Source organism: Hyla sarda, chromosome 6 (genome assembly GCF_029499605.1).
Source record: "Hyla sarda isolate aHylSar1 chromosome 6, aHylSar1.hap1, whole genome shotgun sequence".
In the NCBI taxonomy this organism is placed as follows: domain Eukaryota; kingdom Metazoa; phylum Chordata; class Amphibia; order Anura; family Hylidae; genus Hyla; species Hyla sarda.
The window spans coordinates 214,524,538-214,548,652 of NC_079194.1; the positions used below are offsets into that span (position 1 = coordinate 214,524,538).

Sequence of the window (24,115 nt, forward strand, 5' to 3'; positions counted from 1 at the left end):
TGATCTCCCACACTCCCAGACCCCACCGACGTATCGCCTTCAGAGTCGGGGTAGCATAAGCCGGAAGATATCCGTGTGGCGTACGGAGGTCCTTCACTTGCCCTCCTCTCTCCCATTCCTGGAAGAAAGGCCGAAACCATTCCCTGCAGGAGAGTACCCACGGAGGAGCCCTCTCTGACCAGAGGTTTGAGATGTTAGCTTTCAAGAAGGTGTTTGTTAAGAACACCACAGGGTTTACCATAGATAAACCCCCTAGTCTCCTCGTGCGGTACGTAACCTCCCTCTTGACTAGGTTCATCCTGTTTCCCCATAACAGTTGGAAAAACAGGCTGTAGATCTTAGTGTAGTAAGCCTCTGGCAAGATACATACGCTGCCCAGATAGATAAACAAGGGGAGCAGGTACGATTTGATCAGGTGTACCCTTTCCCTGAGGGTCATAGACCAACCCTTCCACTGGTTCACCTTCTGAGTGGCATCCTGGAGCTTACCATCCCAGTTTTTGGTGGAATAATCATCCTGACCGAATGTGATGCCCAAAACTTTTGCTGACTCTTGGGGCCCTGGAAGGGTGTCCGGGAGATCAAACGTGGGATCTCCCCCTCCCAGCCAGAGACTCTCACACTTATCCCGGTTGATCTTAGACCCGGATGCCTCCGAGTAGCGGTCCACTTCTGACATCACCACATCGACCTCCTCTCTCAAGGACACGAAAATGGTGACATCATCAGCGTACGCCACTACTCTCTGGGGGACATCCAGCTCCACCAGACTCATCCCGACTCCCGCCAACGGCCCACAATCTACCCTCCTGACGAAGGGATCGATTGCGAACACGTATAAAAGCGGGCTCAAAGGACAACACTGACGGACTCCGGACCCCACCTCAAAAGAGCGGCCAGACCACCCGTTCACTAGCGGGAAACTCTCTGCCCCTGCATACAAGATCTTAAGCCAATTAACAAAAGTACTCGGTAAGCCATATCTCAGGAGGACAGACCAGAGGTACTCATGGTTCACCCGATCAAATGCTTTGGCCTGATCCAAGGACAGCAAGTACCCCTTCCAGAGACCCGCACTACTCCGCTCCACTGCCTCCCTGACACTAAGGACCGCACTTAAGGTGCTTCGGCCTGGAACAGAGCAGTGCTGGGCCCCCGAAAGGAGCCGGGGTGCAAACTTCACCAGCCGATTAAACAGTATCTTGGCCAGAAGTTTCCTGTCCGTATTGAGAAGAGCTATGGGCCTCCAATTCTCAATACGGCTGGGATCTTTACCCTTTGACAGGAGAATCAGGGCTGACCTCCTCATTGACTTCGGCAGAGTGCCCGAGGAGAGACACTCATTGAATACCTCAGTCAAGAGGGGAGCTAAAGACTCCTTAAAGGTCCTGTACCACTCGGATGTTAAGCCATCCGGACCTGGCGACTTCTTAGGGGCGAGCCCCTCGATCGCCAGTCTCACTTCCTCTTCCCTGATTTCTACTGCCAAAACATCAAGAGAAGGGTCTACCCCTGGCTCAGGAATGGTTTCAGCCAGGAAAACCGACATCTTGTCTCGATCCAGATCCTTCCTCCCCAAGAGGTGCGAGTAGAAGGATCTGACAACCTCCAAGATCCCTGATCTGGACCGATTCAGAGATCCTGTACTATCAATCAGTCCTGAAATGACTTTACTACTCACTGACATCTTACAGTTTCTGTAAGGGTCGGGCGAGCGGTACTTCCCGAAATCCCTCTCAAAAACCAAAGATGCGTGCCTATCGTACTGACACCTCATCAGCAAGGATTTCACTCTGGAGATATCCTCTCGGCTACCTCCAGTCGAGACAAGGAGCTCGAGTTTCCTCCTCAGACCCTGATACAGGCGATACCTGTTCAGGGACCTGAGGCTCGAGAGCTGGCGGAAGAACCCCGCAACCCGCTTCTTGAATATCTCCCACCACTCCAGCTTATTACTACAGAGGCCCAGTAAAGGTACCTGACTCTGAAGAAAATCCTCAAAGGACTGTCTCACCTCTGCTTCCTCCAGGAGGGACGAATTCAGCTTCCAATAACCTTTACCCATCCGGGGGGTCTCTGAAACATTCAGGGAAAACAAAATCATACAGTGATCGGAGAACTCCACCTCAACCACGGACACTGCGGAAGAGACGGCTTCCTCCTTTAAATAAAACCTATCTATCCTAGACCTGCGACTACCTTGATGATAGGTGAAACCCGCGTGGCCCGAGGGGCTCCGGATGTGGGCGTCCTCTAGGCGAGCTTCTCTAGCTATGCTAATCAGTGCCACACTATCGCAAGTCAGCGGACCATTGGAGCCTCTCCTATCCTGGGACCTCGTGACATTATTGAAGTCCCCTCCAAAGATCACTTGCCGACTTGTAAAAAGAAAGGGCTTAATCCTCATAAAGAGATCTTTGCGGCCCCACTTGGTTTGTGGGGCGTAGATGTTAATGAGCCGGAGCTCTTGTCCCTTCATGAGGACATCTAAGATCAGGCACCTCCCCATTTCTAACTCAATAACCCGTCTGCATTCAACTGGAGCGGTAAAAAGGACCGCCACCCCACTATACGGCTCAGCCGCAAGAGACCAGTGGGAGGGACCGCGCCTCCACTCTCTTCTGGCTTTTACCAGAGAGGCTAGATCTGACAACCTGGTCTCTTGTAAAAAGAAAATGTCGGCTTCAACACGGCCGAGAAAATCAAAGGCTGCGAATCTAGCCGTATCCGACTTAATGCTGGCGCAGTTAATAGATGCCAGCGTCAGTGGGGTGAGTGCCGCCATCCTGGGTGATTGAGTTAGATGGCCTCACCCCTTATACCTTCTTCCTCTCCTTCCCTCTATCCCCATCTGAATCAGAGGAAGACCCTTTACCCCTTTTTAGGCTCAGAGACATATCCATCCCAGGATCTTTACCTCTGGCATCTGGTGTTACCTCCACCCCTGAGGAAACTGTCCCAGAGGAAGGAGGCTCGGCACCTCCTGGAGGCCGCACTGCTTCCTGAACCTCAAGAGGAGGAGGGAAGGTAGTATCCCCGAGGGCCTCATACCGATTTGAATGGACGATCAGAGGGTCGGAGACTGAATTGTTCCTTCTATGGTCTGAGGCTACAACTGAAGAGGAGGATGGCGCCACCTTACTCTTACCCTTTTTCCTCCTCTTCTTTTTCTGGCCACCATTTACTGTCTGCCCCTCCTCCTCCTCCTCATCCACAGTTTCGGATTCAGAGGCATGACTGGAGGAAGGAGCATCTTGACCTTCTTCCCTACGCAGTCTCCCCATCTCCTCGTCCAGTTTGGCCTCACCCAAAGCCTCAGAGTTATTCTGACCTCCTTCTGAGCCAGTGTCTGGAGTGGGACCCCGAGCTACCCCTGGCACCTGGGCATTCTCAAGGGCCCTCTCCAACCTGCGCTTCTCCTCTCGCCTCCGCATAGAGGGGGTCTTATGTTTTTCCTTCACTGGCTTTGGTGCCCCCTCTCCTCCACTGGTCCCTTCCCCCGCCGGGGCAACCGTTAGGCTTTCCCCAGCCGGGGCGGTCACAGCATTAGAGAACGAGCGCGGACACCGGCTGAACGGGTGACCTAAGTCACCACACAAGTTACACCGAATCTGTCCACAGGTGGCCGCCAGGTGACCCACCCCACAGCAGAGGGCGCATATCTGCTGAGTGCAGTTGGCACTAAAGTGGTTTGGGTCACCACACCTGTGGCACAGCTTCGGCTGCCCCTGGTAGAAGATCTGAATCCTGTCGCGTCCCAGGAAGGCGGCCGAAGGGATGTGGGTGACCGTGTTCCCTGAACGCCTGAGACGGACGGAAAACGTCCAGGCCCCTGACCATATATTGTGCTCATCAAAGTTCTTCCGGGGGATGTCCGTCACCTCCCCGTACCTGCCCAACCAGGTCATAATGTCATAACAAGAAAGTGACTCGTTACGTGTCAAAACGGTCACTTTCTTTACCATACTCTGGCGAGATACCGCTTTTACAGCGAAATCTCGCCATCCGGGCTCGTTTTTCATCAGCTCATAATTAGACCAAAAGAGATCTAGTCCCTCCGGCCTAACAAAGCTGACGTCAAACTCGGAGGAGCCGAAGGGGTGAATCAGGGCAAAGATGTCCCTAGCCCTGAAACCCATCTGGAAAAGAAGCTCCACCACCTTGCCCCTTTGGGGGCACGCATCTTCGCCTTTCCAGACCAGACGGGCCACATTCCTGCGACCTATCTCCTGCCCGGGTGTCTGGAGGGACCATACGGTCTCCCCATTCCTCTCTCGGAACGCTCCCAGACCATGTCTCTCCACCCAAAAAGACAGGTCCATCTCCTTTCCCTCTACCTGGAGCGTCCTTTCTCCTCTCTTCAGTGCCTCCAGGAGGCGCCGTTGCAACTGACCGTCACCAGATGCAGGAGGTAAAGATCCCACTGAACCCCCAGCCGCCACACTCGCATAACTCCTGGCGACCGGGGGGGCAGCCGGACCAGACACCGTCCCTATGTCCCTGCCTAGGCCACCTGTACTGCCACAAAAGCCACTACCACTCCTCCCATCTGCACCACTACCACTCCTCTCATTCACACCACTACCACTCCTTCCATTCACTCCACTACCACTCCTCCCATTCACTCCACTACCACTCCACCCATTCACACCGCTACCACTCCTCCCATCTACACCACTACCACTCCTCCCATCTGCACCACTACCACTCCTCCCATCTACACCACTACCGCTCCTCCCATCTGCACCACTACCACTCCTCCCATCTGCACCACTACCACTCCTCCCATCTGCACCACTACCACTCCTCCCATCTGCACCACTACCACTCCTCCCATCTGCACCACTACCACTCCTCCCATCTGCACCACTACCACTCTTCCCATCTACACCACTACCACTCCCACATACACCCCTCTCATCCACAGCACTACCACTCTCATCATTCACACTCTTTGTATTTACATTGCTTTCATTTACAGTATATATGGGATCAGCAGCTGCTTCACCCACTACCTCTGGGCTGGCCTGGATGTGTTTTAGCTTGGGCTTCTTGCTCCTTCTTAGGTCACCGGCGGCTGCCGACACTGACTCCTCCTCTATACGAGACGCCACCGTAGACGTCAAATCCCGAGGCTGCCCCTCCGGGCGCACCTCCACCCCTCCTTCTGCCACTGATGTGCAGGGACTCCCCTCCCTATCAGGGGAGATCCCTGCAGCATCCGCGCTACACACTGCGCCCGACCGCACAGGCTCAGCAGTAGGTCCCGGTGCCTGGACACTCCCCCCCCTCTCAGGGGAGTGCCCTGCAGAGCTGGTGACATTGCCCACAATACTCGGGGAACCGCTCCCCTTGCACACTGCCGCATAACTACTGCCCACCATTAGCCCGTCCTGCTCTTCCCTACCAGCAGGACGCATGACTGTAGCACCCGCGGCCATGTTGGATGCAGCACTGTACCCCCCGTGCTGGTCCCGTTCCACAGCAGAAGCGGGATCTGGCAGGGTGGGGGGCCCAGCAGCCTGAACCAACTTTTCAGGTAGCCCAGACTGCTGGATAGGAGAGAAAACAAACTTCACTTGCTTCCCAGCCTTTTTCTTCTTCTTTTTCTTCCTTTTATTCTCCTCAGGGCCCAGGTCCTGGCCAAAACTGAAATTTTCAAGACGGGTGGGTGACTCCTGCATCACTATGGCCCGCAGGAGCCCCCCACCGACCGGGCTGCTGTCACCGCCATCACTGCTGTCACTTTCCTCTGAGGTGGTTGGTAAGGCGACTTGGGCAGGGTTAATATATTCTGCACTTGGGGTGACAGAGGTCTTAGGGGTACATGGGGTATCACACACATCCCCCTCACTCTCATCACCCTCACTGCCGCCATCTCCCTCACCACCTTCCTCCATCTTCTCCTCTGTATCAAACAGGCATTCTTCCTCCCCCTGACTATCCTCTTCCTCCTTCACAGGGGTCTTCATGATTTTATAGCGGTCGTCATTTTTTAACTTTTCCTTAAATATACCCGCTCCCTCTACGATCTGCATTCGGGCTCTCACCACCTCCTGCTCCTCTGCCTTCAGTTCACACACCCTGGCAGCAAACTTAGCCCTCATGGCCTTGGCAGAGTTATCTGTCTGGTAGCGAGCAAACTTCAGATCTTCCCTTAACACCTTCAGCTTCTTTCCCAGCTGCTCATATTCCACCAGCTTTGCCTGCATGCGGGATCCAAAGGTGGCAAGCGACTCCCTGGGTCCCTTCACCCCCCATTGCTGGGGTTCCATAACAACAGTCCCTGAAGACATAACTGTAATTTTCTTACCGGACGCCTTGCGGTTTCCAGCGACGGACGGGGGAGTGGGCTCCACATTTCTGCGGAGCCTGCTGGATCTTCTCACCCCGTCCTGAGAATCGGCCGTAGCTCTCTCACTCCCACCCCCCTCCGGCCTAGTTCGAGGGGTGGAAGTCTGGGGCTCCATAGCAGGAGGTTCTCCCAAGGAGGCTGCCACCCTCCTGGGAAAAAGGCTGTAGGAAAATCTGCTTCAATCCCCTCTCTCTGGAAAGCCCTGGAAATCAGACACACCCAACAGCTGCTGTGTTCCACAGGAAGTGTTCTCTGCTGACACCTCTGTCCGTGTCAGGAACTGTCCATAGCAGGAGAAAATCCCAATAGAAAACCTATCCGGCTCTGGACAGTTCCTGATATAGTCCAAGAAGGGAGAGTGTGGATCGGCAACACCCACAAAGAGTTCGGGAAGAATTCACAGCGTGCGGTAATCCGCTTACCCCCTCTGCGATCCCGGTGCAGGCAGATGAAAAGTATAGCTCTATAGAATCCAATGGTAATGAATTCCGCAGCACTCAGGAAATAATGCAGATAAAATCCTTACTTTATTGCCGCAACAGAACGGACAATTCACAGGCACAACTGCCTGTGAATTGCCTGTGAATTGTCCGTTTCAATAAAGTAAGGATTTTATCTGCATTATTTCCTGAGTGCTGCGGAATTCTTTACCATTCAGTTCCTGATATAGACAGAGGTGTCAGCAGAGAACACTGTGGTCAGACAGAAAAGAAATTCAAAAAGAAAAGAATTTCCTCTGTAGTATACAACAGCTGATAAGTACTGGAAGGATTAAGATTTTTAAATAGAAATCATTTACAAATCTGTTTAACTCTCTGGCACCAGTTGATTTAAAAAATAAATAAATAAAACTGTTTTCCACTGGAGTACCCCTTTAATGTCCTGGACCTATATTGTTTGTGATCCATTCCAGGTGGGGAAGGTGGAGAGACATATTGTCACATGGCCGCTTTAAGAGACAGCTTAATGAGCAGGATGTGGAAATAATCTGCCGAGCATTGCTGGCTTACTGCCTGGTGCACTATAGAGGAGACGAGAAGATCAAGAGCTTCATCTGGGACCTCATCACGCCAACAGAAGACGGGAGGACACGCGAGTTGCAGAATCACCTCGGTATGTCACGCCATTTTATTTGCTAAGCTGAGATGTTGCTAAAGGATTTTTTTTATTTCTAAAATCAGTCATGTTTATATTAAGTCACAGGTTATCCTTGCAAATCTGTCATAAACCCCTGGAATAGAGAGGAAACCCTTCAAGGCTTGTGTAGGATACTTTGTCCATACATGCCTGAAAATTGGAAATGTATTGAAGAATGTAAAGATCTTATTCATATTTAAAATCTGTGCTATCAAGGGACCTAGGATTAATGGATATAGAGACATTTTTGCCATACTGGTTTTGTCTTTAAAGATTTTGTATCACAATTCTTTACAAAATGATGAATAGTTATTATCTTGAATGTGATGGGAATTACTATGATGTCCAATTTTCCTGAAGAAGTAGATTTTTATTCCTAATATAATTTTCTCTATCGTGGCTTTACTGCATCCACAAGGTAGGTGTCCAAAAGTACTGTTGTAGCTATGGGAATGTTGTAGCCAGTGTCCATAATGGGATCATTGGTTCACTACCGTTTCACATAGAGGGAAGTTAAAATCTGCAGCATACCCTTGGGTTTACATTGCAGAATGTGGTCTTTGCTTTGACCATAGATTAGCTGCATACAGTATGGGTAATTAATGTCCTGGGAATCCAGGAAGGTTTCGGTACAGATACATGTCAATAAATGGCATGTCACTTTTTTCCATGCGGATTATCACATCTGTTGAAACTTTAAAGGGGTACTCAACCTCTAGACATCTTATCCCCTAAGACATAAGATGTCTGCTCATGGGGGTCCCGCCGCTGGGGACCCCCGCAGTTTCCCCGTTTAGAGCATCGGGTGCAGCGCCGGAGGCTTGTGACATCACGGTCACGCCCCGCTCATGACATCATGGTCACACCCCCTTTGCAAGTCAATGGAAAGGGCGTGACATATGTAGCCAAGCCCCCTCCCATAGACTTGCAGTGAGGGGGCGTGCCCATGAGGTCACAAGCGGGGCGTGGCCGTGACACCATGAGCCTCCGCCCCACAACGCCGGTCATCCGGCATGGATTGAAGTTCGCTCCGTGCACCCGATGTTTGGGGTGCTGCAGCCAAGATCGCGGGGGTACCCCGGATGTCTAGGGACGGAGTACCCCTTTAACACTATATAAACTACACTGCAGCTTCCCATTCAACATAATGGGCCATACCGAGTTTGGAGGGAAATTCACACAGAATTCTCTGCAGAATGTGGGGGGGGATTTCACAATAAAATTTGCATGAAGGTCAACAGGACCTATCATGAGCATCATGTCAGATGTTGTGTGTACATTACAAATGGTGTGAATATTAGTGATGCTAATGGGCTTATACTTTTTGAGGGCACTGTAGGCATGAATCTTCTATGATGTCACCGATTTGACACCGATTTTGAGTTGCAGCTTGTATTTTACTTCAAAACTCTATTCACAACGTCAGGCTTTAAACCTCAATTCCCAACTCTCTCTCCTAGAGCCCTTCTCTTCTCACAATATACATTCAACCATCTCTAAAATGTGATACAAGTAGAGATCTGGATAGGAGGTGTCCTTATTGTTTATTACAATGGCGCTCTTCTTTCTAGGCTTATCTGCTCCAGTACCACGAGGCAGGAAGGGGAAGAAGGTGAAGACCCAGGCTAGTACTTTTGACATTCACAAGGCTGAATGGTTGCGAAAGTATAACCCAGAACATCTTCTCCAAGACGATGGGTATAAAAAGCACTTAAAGCATCACTGTAACAAGTAAGAGATTTATTCCTGTCTATTGGTCTTAGGTTTTACTTGTATAATTATAATGTCAATACTCCTCAATACATTTCACTATAATACATTAATTTTGTTATGATTTCAGGGTGTTACTTAGAGTGAGAATGTTGTATTATCTCAAGCAAGAAGTGATTGGTGCCCATAGCAAAAGTGTTCTTGAAGGAGCTGATGCCAGGTAACTGTTCGCACTGATTTAGTTTTTTAGTGTTATATTCTGCAAAGTATTGTGTTGAATAGTACCTTATGTTTTCTCACTTTTGTCATTGAGACAGGTAGGAAAATCTAGCACTCTAGAGCTTAGTGTCGCCACCTAGTGGCACTAGCCTATGCCATTGTACCTGTGTCAGTGAACTTGGCGTTAAAAGGATTTTATGGATTCTTGTGTGTTTGGGAATCTGGGGAAATATCCCTTAACTCGTAGGCCTCCTTTCCTGCCTAGTTTCCACGCCTGTGTGTGTCTCTATGCATGCCTTTATGTTGCAGGCTGTTGTTTGTTCTTCATCAGTTGGTATGTATGCCCTGTTGTTTTCTCTGACTGAGTTTTCTCCATCCTCTTTCTGTGTGGATGTCACACATTACTTTTTGGAGGACCAGACGGTTGCTATCTGGGATTCCTCCTTGTTTCGCACTTAACTGCTCCGCCGGATGATGCGGGAAGATATGGACTGATGTTGGACACGGACTTGTTGTGTTGTGTTGGGGGTTGTTTTGGACTGGGATGGAGTTGGGGGGATGTTTGTGTGTTCACTTTCATGTATCTGGGTACGTTCAGACGAGCGGATCCACAGTGTATTTTACGCTGCGGATCTGCCGCCAAGGGTCCTCTACATGGTGCCCTTAGATGTGCCTGCTCGTAGTGCCACTATGCAGCTACGAGCAGACACACTGCTGCTATGTGCACGTCGCCGCGCATGCGCGGTATACTTGCACACATCACGGCCACTCCCCTTGCATCCTGAGATAGGCCAAGAGCAGCCACGATGTGCGAGTATACATTGCAGTGTGTCTGCTCATAGTGGCGTATTTCCGCTCCGAGCAGGCACATGCAAAGGCACCCTGTAGCGGTCCTTCGTCGGCAGATCCGCAGCGTAAAATACGCTGTGGATCCGCTCGTCTGAACGTGCCCTAAAAATATAGTTTAAACAAAAAAGGATTTTATGGTGTGTACTCACAAAATCCATTTATTGCCATATGGACTATATTAATATGTTGTTTTTTATTTTGTCTTTTAGTGAAATTGACCTATGGATTCCTGAGCCAGATCACTCAGAGCTACCAGTGGATTGGTGGGACGTAGATGCAGATAAGTCACTTTTGATCGGCGTATATAAACATGGTGAGTACAGATAATGCCTGATGTTTGGTGTGCACTTTGATTTAATCAGATTATGACAGATAATTAGAACAAATGCAATTAATTGGTATTGTCTAGAAGACAGCCATTTAATGCCAGTTTCACATAGGCATATTATGGACACATGTTTGCACCCTGATTACAGATCGAGTTCTGGCCTGCCTATGAGCAGGTGCCCAAGCTAAGACTTGTGGCTGGAATAGGGATGCAAAAATGCGTCCATTAATACACCTATGTGAAACCAGCCATTTTGATTTATTTATTGATTGGCACCATATAATTGTTTGAATGGGCGTGGTCTCCAACATTTTGGCTTACAGGTGTTTGGCATGTGTTAAATGTCAGTAGAAATATTGCTGCATCATGTTATGGAACATGGTAAATGTTATATTAAAGTCTGCTACATCTCTCTTTATTCATATTAAAGCGAGAAAATAACTAAAAGAACTAATTTTAAGGCGTGCGCCTCTTTAGAAATTTGTCACATTTTATTGCAACGTATTTCAGGTTTAGACTAGCATATGAAATAGCATTTTTAATAAATGTCTCATTTTATCTCCTTGATTGCCCAGTAGTGTTGTAAAAGCTTTTCCAATTCATAGCAGTACATACTCTTATTGGTTGTCATACCAGTTGTAATATATTTAGTTATATGTAGCTTGCTGAGACAACTATATTACCCAGTACTTCAATTTTTTGCCTTGTTGAGGGGAAGGAAGCTAAATCTCCTGGTAGATGGATGCGTTGACCCTGGACTTAATGAAGCACAGTGAACCAACACCAGCAGATGACATGGCCCCAAGTCATATAATATATTGTGGATTTGGGGTTTTCATGAGCTGTAAGCCATAATCATCACAATTATGACAAATTTGCATGTAATGCATCTCTCTCATATACAGTGATCCCCCGACCTACGATGGCCCTGATATACGATAATTTCAACATACGATGGCCTCTCAGGGGCCATTGCTTGTTGAAGGCAGCATCAACATACGATGCTTTTGTATATCGGGGCCATCGCATAAACGGCTATCCGGCAGCGCAGACTGCTTCAGTTGACGCCGGTTAGCCATTTAGTGTGCCCTGTGTGGTCCGGTGAGTGTCACTCACCTGTCCCCGACGTTCCGGACCGTCCTCTTCGCTCCGCTGCATGGTTGTCACTTTCCTTCGTCATCATCACGTCGCCACGCACGCCGTCCCGTCATCCAATAGGAGCGGCGTGCGTAGCGACATGATGACGGCGATGGAGAGCGACTATCCAGGGCAGCGGCAACGGGCCGGAGCGGCGGGGACACCCCGGGGACGTGATGGTGGCGATGGAGAACAATGATCCAGGGCAGCGGAGACAATTCAGAGCGGCGGGGACACATGAGTATAACTTTCCATATTATTATTGCACGGATCCCTCAACATACGATGGATTCAAGTAACGATGGTTTATTTAAAACGATTTACCATCGTATGTTGAGGGACCACTGTATTTAATTTCACAATTAAAGTTGCATTACTGAAAGAAATTAACTTTGCACAATATTCTAATTTTTTAAGTTTCACCTGTATTATTAGTTTACTTTGTATCATGCAGATCCCTATGGTTTACGGAACTATTGTAGAAAATAATGGTGTTATTTATGTACAGCATCACTTTTCCTCTCTTCTCAGGGTATGAAAAGTACAACACAATACGGGCAGACCCAGCTCTTTGTTTTCTTGAACGAGCTGGAAAGCCAGATGAAAAAGCTGTGGCAGCAGAACAGAGAGCCAATGATTACATGGATGGGTAGGTTGCAGGCGCCACATTAGTTACTGTACTTTTACTGAAAGACCATGCAAAAACAATGTTTATTTTATTTCATCCAGTGATGTTGAAGATCCGGAGTACAAGCCTGCCCCTGCACTATTCAAAGACGACATGGAAGTAAGAAAGCAAAATTTATGCATTATGCAGTTAAAAAAAATTGTCTTATGAGAACAGTCCAAATTGCCTTCTGTGCTCAGTTTTTTCAGTAACATGTTTTTTTTTGTTTTTTTTATCAAATCTTAATTTTTATTTTTCATAATGACAAAACATAACATTAACCTGTTAACGACCACGGACGTAAATGTACGTCCTGGTTTGGCGGAACGTACATTTACGTCCTGTGTATGACCGGGAGCATCGGAAGGGTGCTCGCGTCATACACGGCAGGTTACGGCTGCTGGCCGACATCCACGATCGCGCGGATGTCCGCCATTAACCCCTCCGATGCCGTGATCAATACAGATCACGGCATTGCGGCACTTTGATTGGATGATCGGATCGCCCGCAGTGCTGCCGCGGGGATCCGATCATCCAGCATGACAGCCGGAGGTCCCCTTACCTTGCTCCGGCCGTCTCCCGGGGTCTTCTGCTCTGGTCTGCGATCGAACAGACCAGAGCAGAAGATAAACGATAATACTGAGCAGTGCTGTGTCCTATGCATAACACTGCACAGTATTAGCAATCAAACGATTGCTATAGATAGTCCCCTATGGGGACATAAAAAGTGTAAAAATAATAGTTGAAAAATGTAAAAATAAAAAGTAAAAAAAAAAGTGAAAAATCCCCTCCCACAATAAGAATGAAAATTGTCTGTTTTTTCCATTTTACCCCCAAAAAGCGTAAATTTTTTTTTGTAATAAACATATTTGGTATCGCCGCACGCGTAAATGTCCGAACTATCATAATATAATGTTAATGATCCCGTACGGTGAATGGCGTAAACGTAAAGAATTTAAAAAGTCCACAAATCCTGCTTTTTTGTCACATTTTATTAAAAAAAATTAATAAAAAATTATCTAAAAATGTGGTATCTAAAAAAACCAAATGTGGTATCTAAAAAAAAGTACAGATGACGGCGCAAAAAATGAGCCCTCATACCGCTCTATATACGGAAAAATGAAAAAGTTATAGGTGGTCAAAATAGGGCGATTTTAGATTACTGATTTTGTACAAAAAGTTTTCGATTTTTTTTAAGCGGTACAAAAATATAAAAGTATCTAGCCATGGGTATCATTTTAATCGTATTGACCCACAGAATAAAGAACACATGTCATTTGTACCGTAAAGTGTACAGTGTGAAAACAAAACCCTCCAAAATGTGCAAAATTTTGGTTTTCGTTTAAATTTCCTCCCTAAAAAATGTTTTTTTTGGGTTCGCCGTACATTTTATGGTAAATGAGAGGTTTCATTACAAAGTACAATTGGTCACGCAAAAAACAAGCCCTTATATGGGTCTGTACATGGAAATATAAAAGAGTTATGGATTTTAGAAGGCGAGGAGGAAAAAACGAAAATGCAAAAATAAAATTGGCCTGGTCCTTGAGGTGAAAATGGGCTTGGTCATTAAGGGGTTAAACAGCAAAGTATGAAGGATATAAACATGAGACATTCCATATATCCTATGCTCTTACATGCAATCAATGTAAAGTACAGATACGTAGATACTTAACATAAGTTTGTATCTCGTAGAACAATGGGACTTATTCTTATTAAACCAGTTCCTCAGTAACATGTTTTTGGCTATGGTCGTCCCCTTCAGAATCCGGCCAGCAACTAGTGTGACGTGTTCACTAATGTTCTGTTCACAATTCTTTTCATCCGAGATATACATCAGACGTATGACACTATCTAGGCATATGTCACTTAGTCATTGATTTACATTGTAATACATCATATATGTGTTGGTATACCAATGATTGCCTGTACATTAAATTAATTAGTAAGCCAACACATAATGCTAAAAGGACATTCTGTTGGTATATGCTGGGGTGCTTGGGAGCTTATGGACATGTTCAGTAGCCGTCCCAGATGCTTTCCCAACCAGGGTGTCTCCAGCAGTTGCAAAACTACAACTCCCAGGATGCCTGGACAGCCAAAGGCTGGGAGTCGCTTCCAGCTGTGGCAAAACTACAACTCCCAGCATGCTCGGACAGCCGAAGGCTGTCCGTGCATGCTGGAAGTTGTAGTTTTGCAACAGCTGAAGGCACCCTGGTTGGGAAAAACTGCATTTGACTATATCAAAGGCTCTCTGTGCATGCTGGGAGTTGTAGTTTTGCAACAGCTGGAGGCACCCTGGTTGGGAAACACTGCACTAAGTAGTATGAACAGAGTCTAGGACAAGTGCACTTTTAACAGAATGAAATTTAAGGGTTATCCAGGAAAAAACTTATATATATATATATCTCTCAACTGGCTCCAGAAAGTTAAACAGAATTGTAAATTACGTCTATTAAAAAATCTTAATCCTTTCAGTACTTATAAGCTGCTGAAGTTGAGTTGTTCTGTTCCGTCTAAGTGTTCTCTGATGACACCTGTCTTGGGAACTGTCCAGAGTAGAAGCAAATCCCCATAGCAAACATTTTCTGCTCTGTGCAGTTCCCGAGGCAGACAGAGAGATGTCAGCAGAGAGCACTGTTGTCAGACAGAACCCAACAACTCAACTTCAGCAGCTGATAATTATTAGAAGGATTAAGATTTTTTAATAGAAGTAATTTACAAATCTGTTTACCTTTCTGGAGCCAGTTGATATATAAAAATATTTTTTTTTCCTGGATAACCCCTTTAAAGGCTGATGTTCACCTTCATTGTATCTTGTGTCCTTCCTGCAGGATGATGCATCCTCTCCTGGTGACTTGGTGATAGCAGATGGAGGTAAGAAATTGCTGTCTGAATTTTCACCAAATTCTTACAAAAGGGTTGTCTGTCTTTCTCTGTAAAGTAAAGCTCCACCTCTGACGACAAACATTATAAAATTAAAGTTTTTTTTTTTGTTTTTTTTTTAATGTCCAGTAAAACCAGGTTAGTAAAACCATTTTGAAATTTCTCCTCTTTCTTAACCTTTTTAAGCAGATGGGCAGGTACTCGAAGGAGACAAAAGCTACTGGCCCACACAGTCTGGACTAACCACCCGTCTACGACGACTTATCACAACATTCCAACGCACTACTAAATTTAGGCAGGTTCAGCAGATCCAACCCATGTTTCCTGTTCATGCAACTGTGACACAAACACCTTATGAAGATGTTTCTCTGAATCCAAAAGTAGCCGCAAAAATTGAAAGGCAGCAAAGGTTGGTGGATGATCACATTTGTTCCAATTTTATGTTTGTGCCTATACAGTATTTATGAAGCAGGAAGCTGAAATTTTAGGTTATAGCTTTTTTGTTTGATTTTCAGAAATCTATTACGGTTTAGGATTTTATTTAGTATTTTATTGCACAGTATTTTTAGACAAAGCTGGACCTGATCCCAGAGATGTAGAGAGAGACGCATATCTTAAAATAAACTGTGCCATAAAATGTTAAATAGAAGCAAAACCTAAAGGTATGTGGACATATAAATATAAATATTGCATAGTTGTCCTGTACAACTCCTGTACAAAATGCAAAAACCTAAGTCACAGATATATTTGCAGATATAGGGAAGATGTAAACTACATAGTTTAAAGGGGTACTCCGGCGCTAAGACATCTTATCCCCTATCCAAAAGATAGGGGATAAGATGTCTGATCGCGGGGGTCCCGCCACTGGGGACCCCCATGATCTTGCACACAACACCCCGTTACAATCAGTCCCCGGAGCACTTTCGCTCCGGGTCTGATTACTGGCGATCGCCCCTCAATGCAAGCCTATGGGAGGGGGCGTAACAGTTGTCACGCCCCCTCCCATAGGCTTGCATTGAGGGGGCGGAGCGTGACGTCACACGGTGGCGGGGCCGTGACGTCACAATGCTCCGGCCCCGTGATCGCCAGTAATCAGACCCGGAGCTAACGTGCTCCGCCGACTCATTGTAACTGGGTGCTGCGTGCAAGATCACGGGGGTCCCCAGCGGCGGGACCCCCGCGATCAGGCATCTTATCCCCTATACTTTGGATAGAGTATAAGATGTCTTAGTGCCGGAGTACCCCTTTAAGTAAAATCTCTGTGGTATATTTCATAATTAAAGGTACTTGGCTGCAGGTTCTACACAGAGCTGAGGGGTCAAAACTCCCTTGATTCTCCTCTTAGTTCTATACACATACTGTATTTTTTCAGCTCCTTTTTAAAGTGTAGACTTTGCTTTAGAAAAATTATGGCCTTTCCTGTAACCCCCTTAAACGTTCAATCAACAGCTATTTCTCCTGACCTCTCCACACACATGAATATTTGGCACAGGTCAATGTTCATGTTTCCTCTATGGGGAGGGGTGAGCCACAGCCAGACAGCTCATGGTGGCGGCTTATCTCTCCCAAAACAATAGGATCAGGTGGTAAAAATCCAACACCCCTAAACCCTTCTCTCCACTGACAACATCTATCCGGGAGAGTTTGAAGGCCGCCATACACTTTAGACCAGTGTTTCCCAACCAGGGTGCCTCCAGCTGTTGCAAAACTACAACTTCCAGCATGGCCGGACAGCCAAAGACTGTCATGCAACAGCTATTTCTCCTGACCTCTCCACACACATGAATATTTAGAACAGGTTAATGTTCATGTTTCCTCTAGGGGGAGGGGTGAGCCACAGCCAGACAGCTCATGGTGGCGGCTTATCTCTCCCAGAACAATGGGATCAGGTGGTAAAAAAACAACACCCCTAAACCCTTCTCTCCACTGACAACATCTATCGGGGAGAGTTTGAAGGCCACCATACAATTTAGACCAGTGTTTCCCAACCAGGGTGCCTCCAGCTGTTGCAAAACTACAACTCCCAGCATGCCCGGACAGCCAAAGGCTGTCCGGGAATGCTGGGAATTGTAGTTTTACAACAACTGGAGGCAGGCTGGTTGGGAAAAAGGGATTTTTGTCTTACCGAAAAATCTTTTTCTCAGAGGATCCATTGGGGGACACAGACCTTGGGTGTATGCTGTTGTTGCTAGGAGACTTGACACTAAGGAAATCAAAAAGTCGGCTCCTCCCAGCAGGATATACCCGCCTACAGAACCTGAGGTAATCAGTTTAGTCCCCAAGCAGTAGGAGAGGACCGAGAAGGCAGAAAACCAAGACCAGTCCGAGGCAACCAGAACAAAAAATTAGCTGAATACACTCTCGGACAGGTAACCAAAACCGGAACACCAAAGAAAGGGCGGGAGCTGTGTCCCCCAATGGATCCTCTGAGAAAAAGATTTTACGGTAAGACAAAAATCCCTTTTTCTCTATCGGCTCCATTGGGAGACACAGACCTTGGGACGTACCAAAGCCGTCCCTAGGGTGGGCACAGAAAACAATCAAGGGGCAGGCTGGGCCACCGCCGCCTGCAACACCTTACGGCCCAGACTAGCATCCGCGGATGCAAAGGTATGAACCTGGTAGAATTTAGTAAAAGTGTGCAAGGACGACCAGGTAGCCGCCTTACAGACTTGAGAGGCTGAAGCCCTGGTATGGAGAGCCCAGGAAGCTCTGACAGAACGGGTGGAGTGAGCTGAAACCTTGAAAGGAGGGGGCTTCCCCCTGCAACGGTAAGCCTCTGAAATGGCAGACTTGATCCACCGCGAAATGGTTGCCTTGGAAGCAGGTAAACCCTTACGGTGACCGTCCGTAAGAACAAAAAAGGAATCACATTGACGAAAGGTAGACGTAACAGAGAGGTAGGTACGCACTGCCCGTACCACATCAAGTTTATGAAGCAAACGCTTCCCAGAATGAGATGGAGCGGGACAAAAGGACGGGAGGACGATATCCTCATTAAGGTTGAACACAAAAACCACCTTAGGTAAAAAAGAAGGAACCGGACAAAAAACAACTTTGTCCTGATGGACAATTATAAAGGGAGAGCGGCAAGAAAGAGCCGCCAAGTCCGAAACCTGTCTGATGGAGGTAATTGCCATAAGGAACGCCACCTTCAAGGAAAGGATATGAAGGGAAACCTCCCTATGGGGTTCAAAGGGCGCGCCCTGCAGTGCGCCAAGGACCAAATTAATATCCCAAGGAGGAGTTGTAAGGAGGAACCTCGTGGGCCACTCCTTGAAGGAAGGCCTGAACAAGAGAATCAGATGCCAGAGGGCGTTGGAAAAGAAGGGAAAGGGCAGACAATTGACCCTTTAAAGAAGGCTTGTGTGCCTTGATCATGGTTGGGAAGCCACGGGCCCTTAGTACCGCAGTCTCAACCACCACACCGTCTAATGCAGAGACGGTAATTTGGGGTGGCCCAGGGGACCCTGAGAGAGAAGGCGCAGCAGAACATCGTCCAGGAGCCGGGCGACATCGGCGTGCAAAGAGATCCACATCTGGAGTTCCCCAGAGGCCGCAGATCTCTGCGAACACCTCCGGATGAAGGGACTACTCGCCGGGGCCGGGAGAGGACCGGCTTAGGAAGTCCGCTTCCCAATTGTTCACGCCTGGGATGTGAATTGCCGAGATGGCTGGAACCCTGAGCTCCGCCCAGAGAAGGATCTTGGAAACTTCGGCCATCGCCGCCACACTGTGGGTGCCACCCTGGCGATTCATGTATGCCACCGCAGTGGAGTTGTCCGACTGGACACGAACTGGGCGGTCCTGGAGAAGGATCTCCCAATGTAACAGGCAAAGGTAGATTGCCCTCAGCTCTAAGATGTTGATCGGGAAGAGTGTCTCCCTGGCAGACCAAAAGCCCTGGACTGTCCGGTCTCAGAAGACACCCCTCCAACCCGAAAGGCTGGCATCCATCGTGATAACCAGCCAATGGAGGGGCAGGAAAGAACGCCCTTGAAGAAGCAGGGGGGAGCGGAGCCACCACAAGGGAGCGACGAGATGACCGAGGAAGTGTGATCTTGCGATCGAGGGACAATGGGGACCTGTCCCACCGGGATAGAATTGCAAATTGAAGGAGTCGAAAATTAAATTGAGCGAAGGGAACGGCCTCCATGGCCGCCCCATCCGACTCAGGACTTCCATGCAAAACCGAATGGATACTGGGGAGGGTTTCCTGAGTATACGAACCCCCGACAGAAGGGTCAACCGCTTGTCCGGCGGAAGATGAACCCGGGCAGACCAGGTGTCGAATCGAAGTCGTAGAAAAACCAGGGACTGAGTGGGGGATAGGTTGGACTTGTCCCGATTGACCAACCAACCGTAGCGAGACTGGGCCTGAAGAGTGAGGGTGAGACTCTCTAGATTCTGGTCCTTGGACGGAGCCTCGATCAGAAGGTCTTCCAAGTAAGGGATCACTGAGACCCCCCTTGTCCGTAGCAGACCGATCACCGGCTCAAGGACCTTGGTGAACACCCTCGGTGGCTAGGCCGAAGGGGAGAGCCACAAACTGAAAATGTCCCTCCGGGACAGCAAAGCGGAGGAACCGCTGATGTCCCGGAAATTTTGGAACATGGAGATAGGTGTCCCTGATGTCTACTGAGGAAAGACCTCCCCCTGATCCATGGTTGCCACGGAGAGACTCCATGCGGAAGTGGAGCAAGAGGAGATGCCGGCTGAGGAGCTTTAGAGCCAAGATGGGGCATACTGGACCCCCTTTTCTTGGGAACTACAAAGAGGTTGGAATAAAAACCCCGAAAGCGTTCCCTGGGAGGAACCGGAACAATGACCCCCTGAATGAGGAGGGACTGAAGCGCACCCCAGAAGGCCTAAGCCAGGGAGGGAAATCGTGGAGCTCGGGAAAGTAAAAAGCGATCCTTTGGAAGAGAGGCAAATTCGATCCGGTAACCGTTGGACACCACATCCCTGACCAGGAGTCCTGCGCATGCGTGGTCCAGACGTCCCGGAAGAGTAACAGACGACCTCCCACCAGAGAAAAATCCATGGGTGGGGGCGTCCCTTCAGGCGGAGGTGGGTTTGCGGGTACCCACCTTGGCGCAAAGCGGCCCGAACGGTTATCCTAATTCCAGGATGTGTGAGTCTGGAAGAAGGGAGCCTTTTTGTCCCGAGAAGGCGCCTGCCTGGTCCCCTTCGTGACCCCGAAGGTCCGAAAGGAACGGAAGGAGGTAGATTTACAGCGGGAGGTAGTTCTACAGGCCTTATTTTGAGGTAATAAGGAACTCTTCCCTCCCGTGGCTTCAAAGATGATCTCGTCTAGGCGCTTACTAAAAAGCCGAGAACCAGTAAACGGAAGCTCAGTGAGAGACTTGTTAGAGGCTGCGTCCGCATCCCAGGCTTTGAGCCACGCGGAGCTACAGAGAGCCACAAGGTTACTGTGGCAAAAGCAGCACAGCGGGCCGACTGCATGGAAGCAGAACATAGATAATCTCCTGCTTTAGAAAGCAGGAGAATTAAGTCGGCCAATTCTTCCAAGGAAGCTCCAGAAGAATTGCCCTGGCGGAGTCGGGAAACCCAGATCTTAAGGGCTCAGGAAACCCAGGCAGAGGCAAAGGCAGGGAGAAGAGATGAACCCGCAGCCACAAAGGCAAATTTAGCCAAGGTCTCCCCTTTTTGTCCGCTGGATCCATAAAAGATGCAGCATGGGGCAAAGGTAGGGTAGTAGTCTTAGATAGACGGGAGACTGGTGGGTCCACCGTAGGAGGTGAGGACCACCGGGTAATGAGGTCCTTAACAAAGGGATAACGCGCTTGAACCTTCTTTGTTTCTTGAAACCTCTTGTCAGGGTGCCTCCAGGCAGACTCTAGCAAGGCTTCAAATTCAGCAAGGGAGCTGAACATCTTGTGTGCCGGACGGGCACGATGAAAGGAAACTTCTGGGACAGCGTCCGAAGTTCCTGGGTCCTCTAGGTGAAAGGTGTCTCTTATGGCCGAAACCAATGAGTCCACCGTATCGGTCATGTCTGCGTTGTCTTCTGAGTCTTGAAACAGAAGCAGCCTCATCAACTAGTTCACCAGGGGAGTGAGAACTGGTGGAGGCAGCCTTAGAAGAGGGAGACACTGACCTGGCGCGCCGTTCTAAAGACTCAGGGGAGCGTCTTCTGGAAGAAATACACTTGTTGGAAGACGTCTGTACAAAGACTCCGGAGAGGAGTCAGAGGAATGGCCCCTATTACGCTCGTGAGAGCGTTTAAAATAGGGTGAGGGTGTAACGGTGTAAGGAAGACCTCTCTAAGGCAGTCACCACGGAACGGAAGACCTGCGCCAAGTCAGAAATAGACTGAGAGAGGGAAGACACCCACATTGGAGGGGCAGCAGAGCCCACTGGGTCTGGGAGAGCATCCTGAATAGGAATACCAGGAGGGTCAGGGGGTGAAGTGGTGCATGCGGAACAAGTGGGTTCAGCAGACCCAGGCATTTAGCGTTGCAGCCCTTACAAGTATAGTAGGTGACCAGGGCCCCAGGTACCTGCTTAGAGGGAGGGACAGCAGACGTGGAAAAAATATGGTAATCTCACCAGCATCCATGTCCCCCACCAGGCAGCTGCTGTGAGAAAAGCAGGGACAGCAGGACCAATCAGAAGAGAGGGTCCGGGATAGACTGGAGCGCCTCTGATTGGCCTCAGTCCCCCGCACAGCTCTGATTGGCTGAAGAGATTCGCGCTCTCCCTAGGGCGCAAATCCCGCCGGGGAAGAAAGATGCCGGCTCATAATGGCACCCGCTCCAATCCCCGAAGCATATGTGAGTGCCGGGGAACATGAGCGGGCGAAGTGCCGGCGCAGCGAGCCGCTGCAAAAACTAAAGTAAACTGCGCCCCGACCGCGCTGCGCGTTCTTCCTAGGGCGAGAAGATGCCGGCTCATAATGGCGCCCGCTCCAATCCCCCAAGCATATGTGAGTGCCGGGGAACAGGAGCGGGCGAAGTGCCGGCGCCGGTGCCATAGAGAAGGCAGCTGCGGCTGCTGAATAAAGAAAGACCGCCCAGTGAATAAAAATGAACAGCCCTACACCACTGATATTAACCCCCTGAATTCCCCCAATAGCGTTAGGGAGCCCTTGCCCAATAGGGACCCCAACTAGAAATAATAAAAAGGAGTGGGACCAAAACAGGGGTTCTCTGGAGGTTGCAAGCTCCCGACACCTGAAAGGAAAAAAGGGAGAAGGGGAATACTCACCTCAATCTGAAGAACTCACCTCATGAAGTCTTCAGTCATGAAGTCTTCAGCCAGCTTTTTGTCACCTGCATCATGCCGGGCTTGAAAAGTGGGGGACCCGGACCCATAAGGTACAACCCCAAGCACTGGCCGTTGGCGAGAGGGTGTTGACAGTACATCCACGATGCTTGTGCCCCCTCAATCGCAAATGGGGAAACAGTGAACGCTATGTTCCTGAGTCCCCACCTGAAAACAGCAAAATAAAAGGGAATAAGAAAAACTAAACATCCCTATTCTGTAAAAATAAAAAAATGTTAGACCAAGTCTGAGAACCCCAGATTAGTGTCCATCTCCTACGACACTAAGCTTAAAACTGATTACCTCAGGCTCTGTAGGCGGGTATATCCTGCGGGGAGGAGACGACTTTTTGATTTCCTTAGTGTCACGTCTCCTAGCAACAACAGCATACACCCAAGGTCTGTGTCCCCCAATGGAGCCGATAGAGAAACTCTGCTTTAGACAGTTGGTGGAACCCACTGAAGTTGGCAGGTTCAGCCACCTTTCGTATAAGGTGCATGGGCACCTTAAAAAAACACAAAGCACTTTTGTCCCCTATTTCCTTTCCTGGCTGTAGTCAGAAAAGCTGTAACTGGTACATAGACTTGTATTATAGTTTGTTAGTCACCTTCAGCTCTTCTGGTGAAGTACAGCCAGAAAAAAACTGACAGCAGCAAAAGCCGCAAAAAATTACGGCTTAAAGTTACTGGGGTATTGGAGTGACGCTAGACTGATCAGATCTAATTGATAACAAATATGAAGGAGATTTATCATTCTTTTCAAACGTATGGCTTTTATATGACAAGTTTTTTTTAACTTACTTTTGCTAACATGCGACCTATTTATCAAATAGTCGCACAACCTTGATAAATAAATTGCATGTAAGCAAAATCAGGGAAACCTGCTTACAAAAGCATTTTTTAAAGCAGAAAAGTTTTCCCTTATGTTAATAGCTGAAGTTCTTTATCGACCCTTTATTACCAGTAGCGTTGCTAGAGAGTGACGGGGAAGGGGAGGCGTACCGCATCGGTTGACACCCTGACTGGCCTGCCTGGCACTAAATAGCTGCACTCCAACTATCCTGCAACAACCCATCCACCCTCCTCAGAAATTAAAAAAGATTAAAACATACTATCCCGCACCATGAATATCCGTACTTTGGAGGCTTTTTTTGTTTCATTTTGAGCCCGCATTTTGTGACGTTGGTGGGCGGAGTCTGAGGACGGAGTTTACGTCCGAAAGGAAGACTGCGCAGCACCAACAGGCACCAAAACAATAGTGAAGCCACAAAAAAAAAATTGGCTCGATACGTTACCCACCCCAAAATGTGCATGAAGCTGTATTACTATGGATGTTTCTTTTTTAAGGAAAAATTTTAGTGCCACATATGGATTATTTACGTAGTCTGTAAAAATTCTTACACAATTATGTTGTGCCTTTTTCCATTTTAACACAACATTAATTAAAAAATGTAGTGGGTACGCCAGCATGTACATGTCCTAAAATTAACAAGGTGTGCAGTGTGTATTTTCATCCTTAAAATGAATAGAGTTATTAGTTATAT

At 48.2% G+C, this 24,115-nt stretch overlaps 1 protein-coding gene across 9 annotated transcripts in view; it reads left to right on the forward strand.

Annotated features, from left to right (window-relative positions):
* CHD9 (chromodomain helicase DNA binding protein 9) overlaps positions 1-24,115 on the forward strand; it is a 248,025-nt gene that overhangs the window by 195,430 nt on the left and 28,480 nt on the right. For 7 of the 9 annotated variants that reach the window (XM_056526373.1, XM_056526372.1, XM_056526376.1 and 4 more), the window contains 8 exons: positions 7,269-7,468; positions 9,064-9,223; positions 9,333-9,422; positions 10,480-10,583; positions 12,267-12,384; positions 12,465-12,522; positions 15,234-15,276; positions 15,472-15,694. In XM_056526373.1, coding sequence (XP_056382348.1) covers positions 7,269-7,468; positions 9,064-9,223; positions 9,333-9,422; positions 10,480-10,583; positions 12,267-12,384; positions 12,465-12,522; positions 15,234-15,276; positions 15,472-15,694 — 996 coding nt within the window. The remainder of the gene's footprint in view (positions 1-7,268; positions 7,469-9,063; positions 9,224-9,332; positions 9,423-10,479; positions 10,584-12,266; positions 12,385-12,464; positions 12,523-15,233; positions 15,277-15,471; positions 15,695-24,115) is intronic. The other 2 variants (XM_056526375.1, XM_056526377.1) reach the window with 1 other exon arrangement.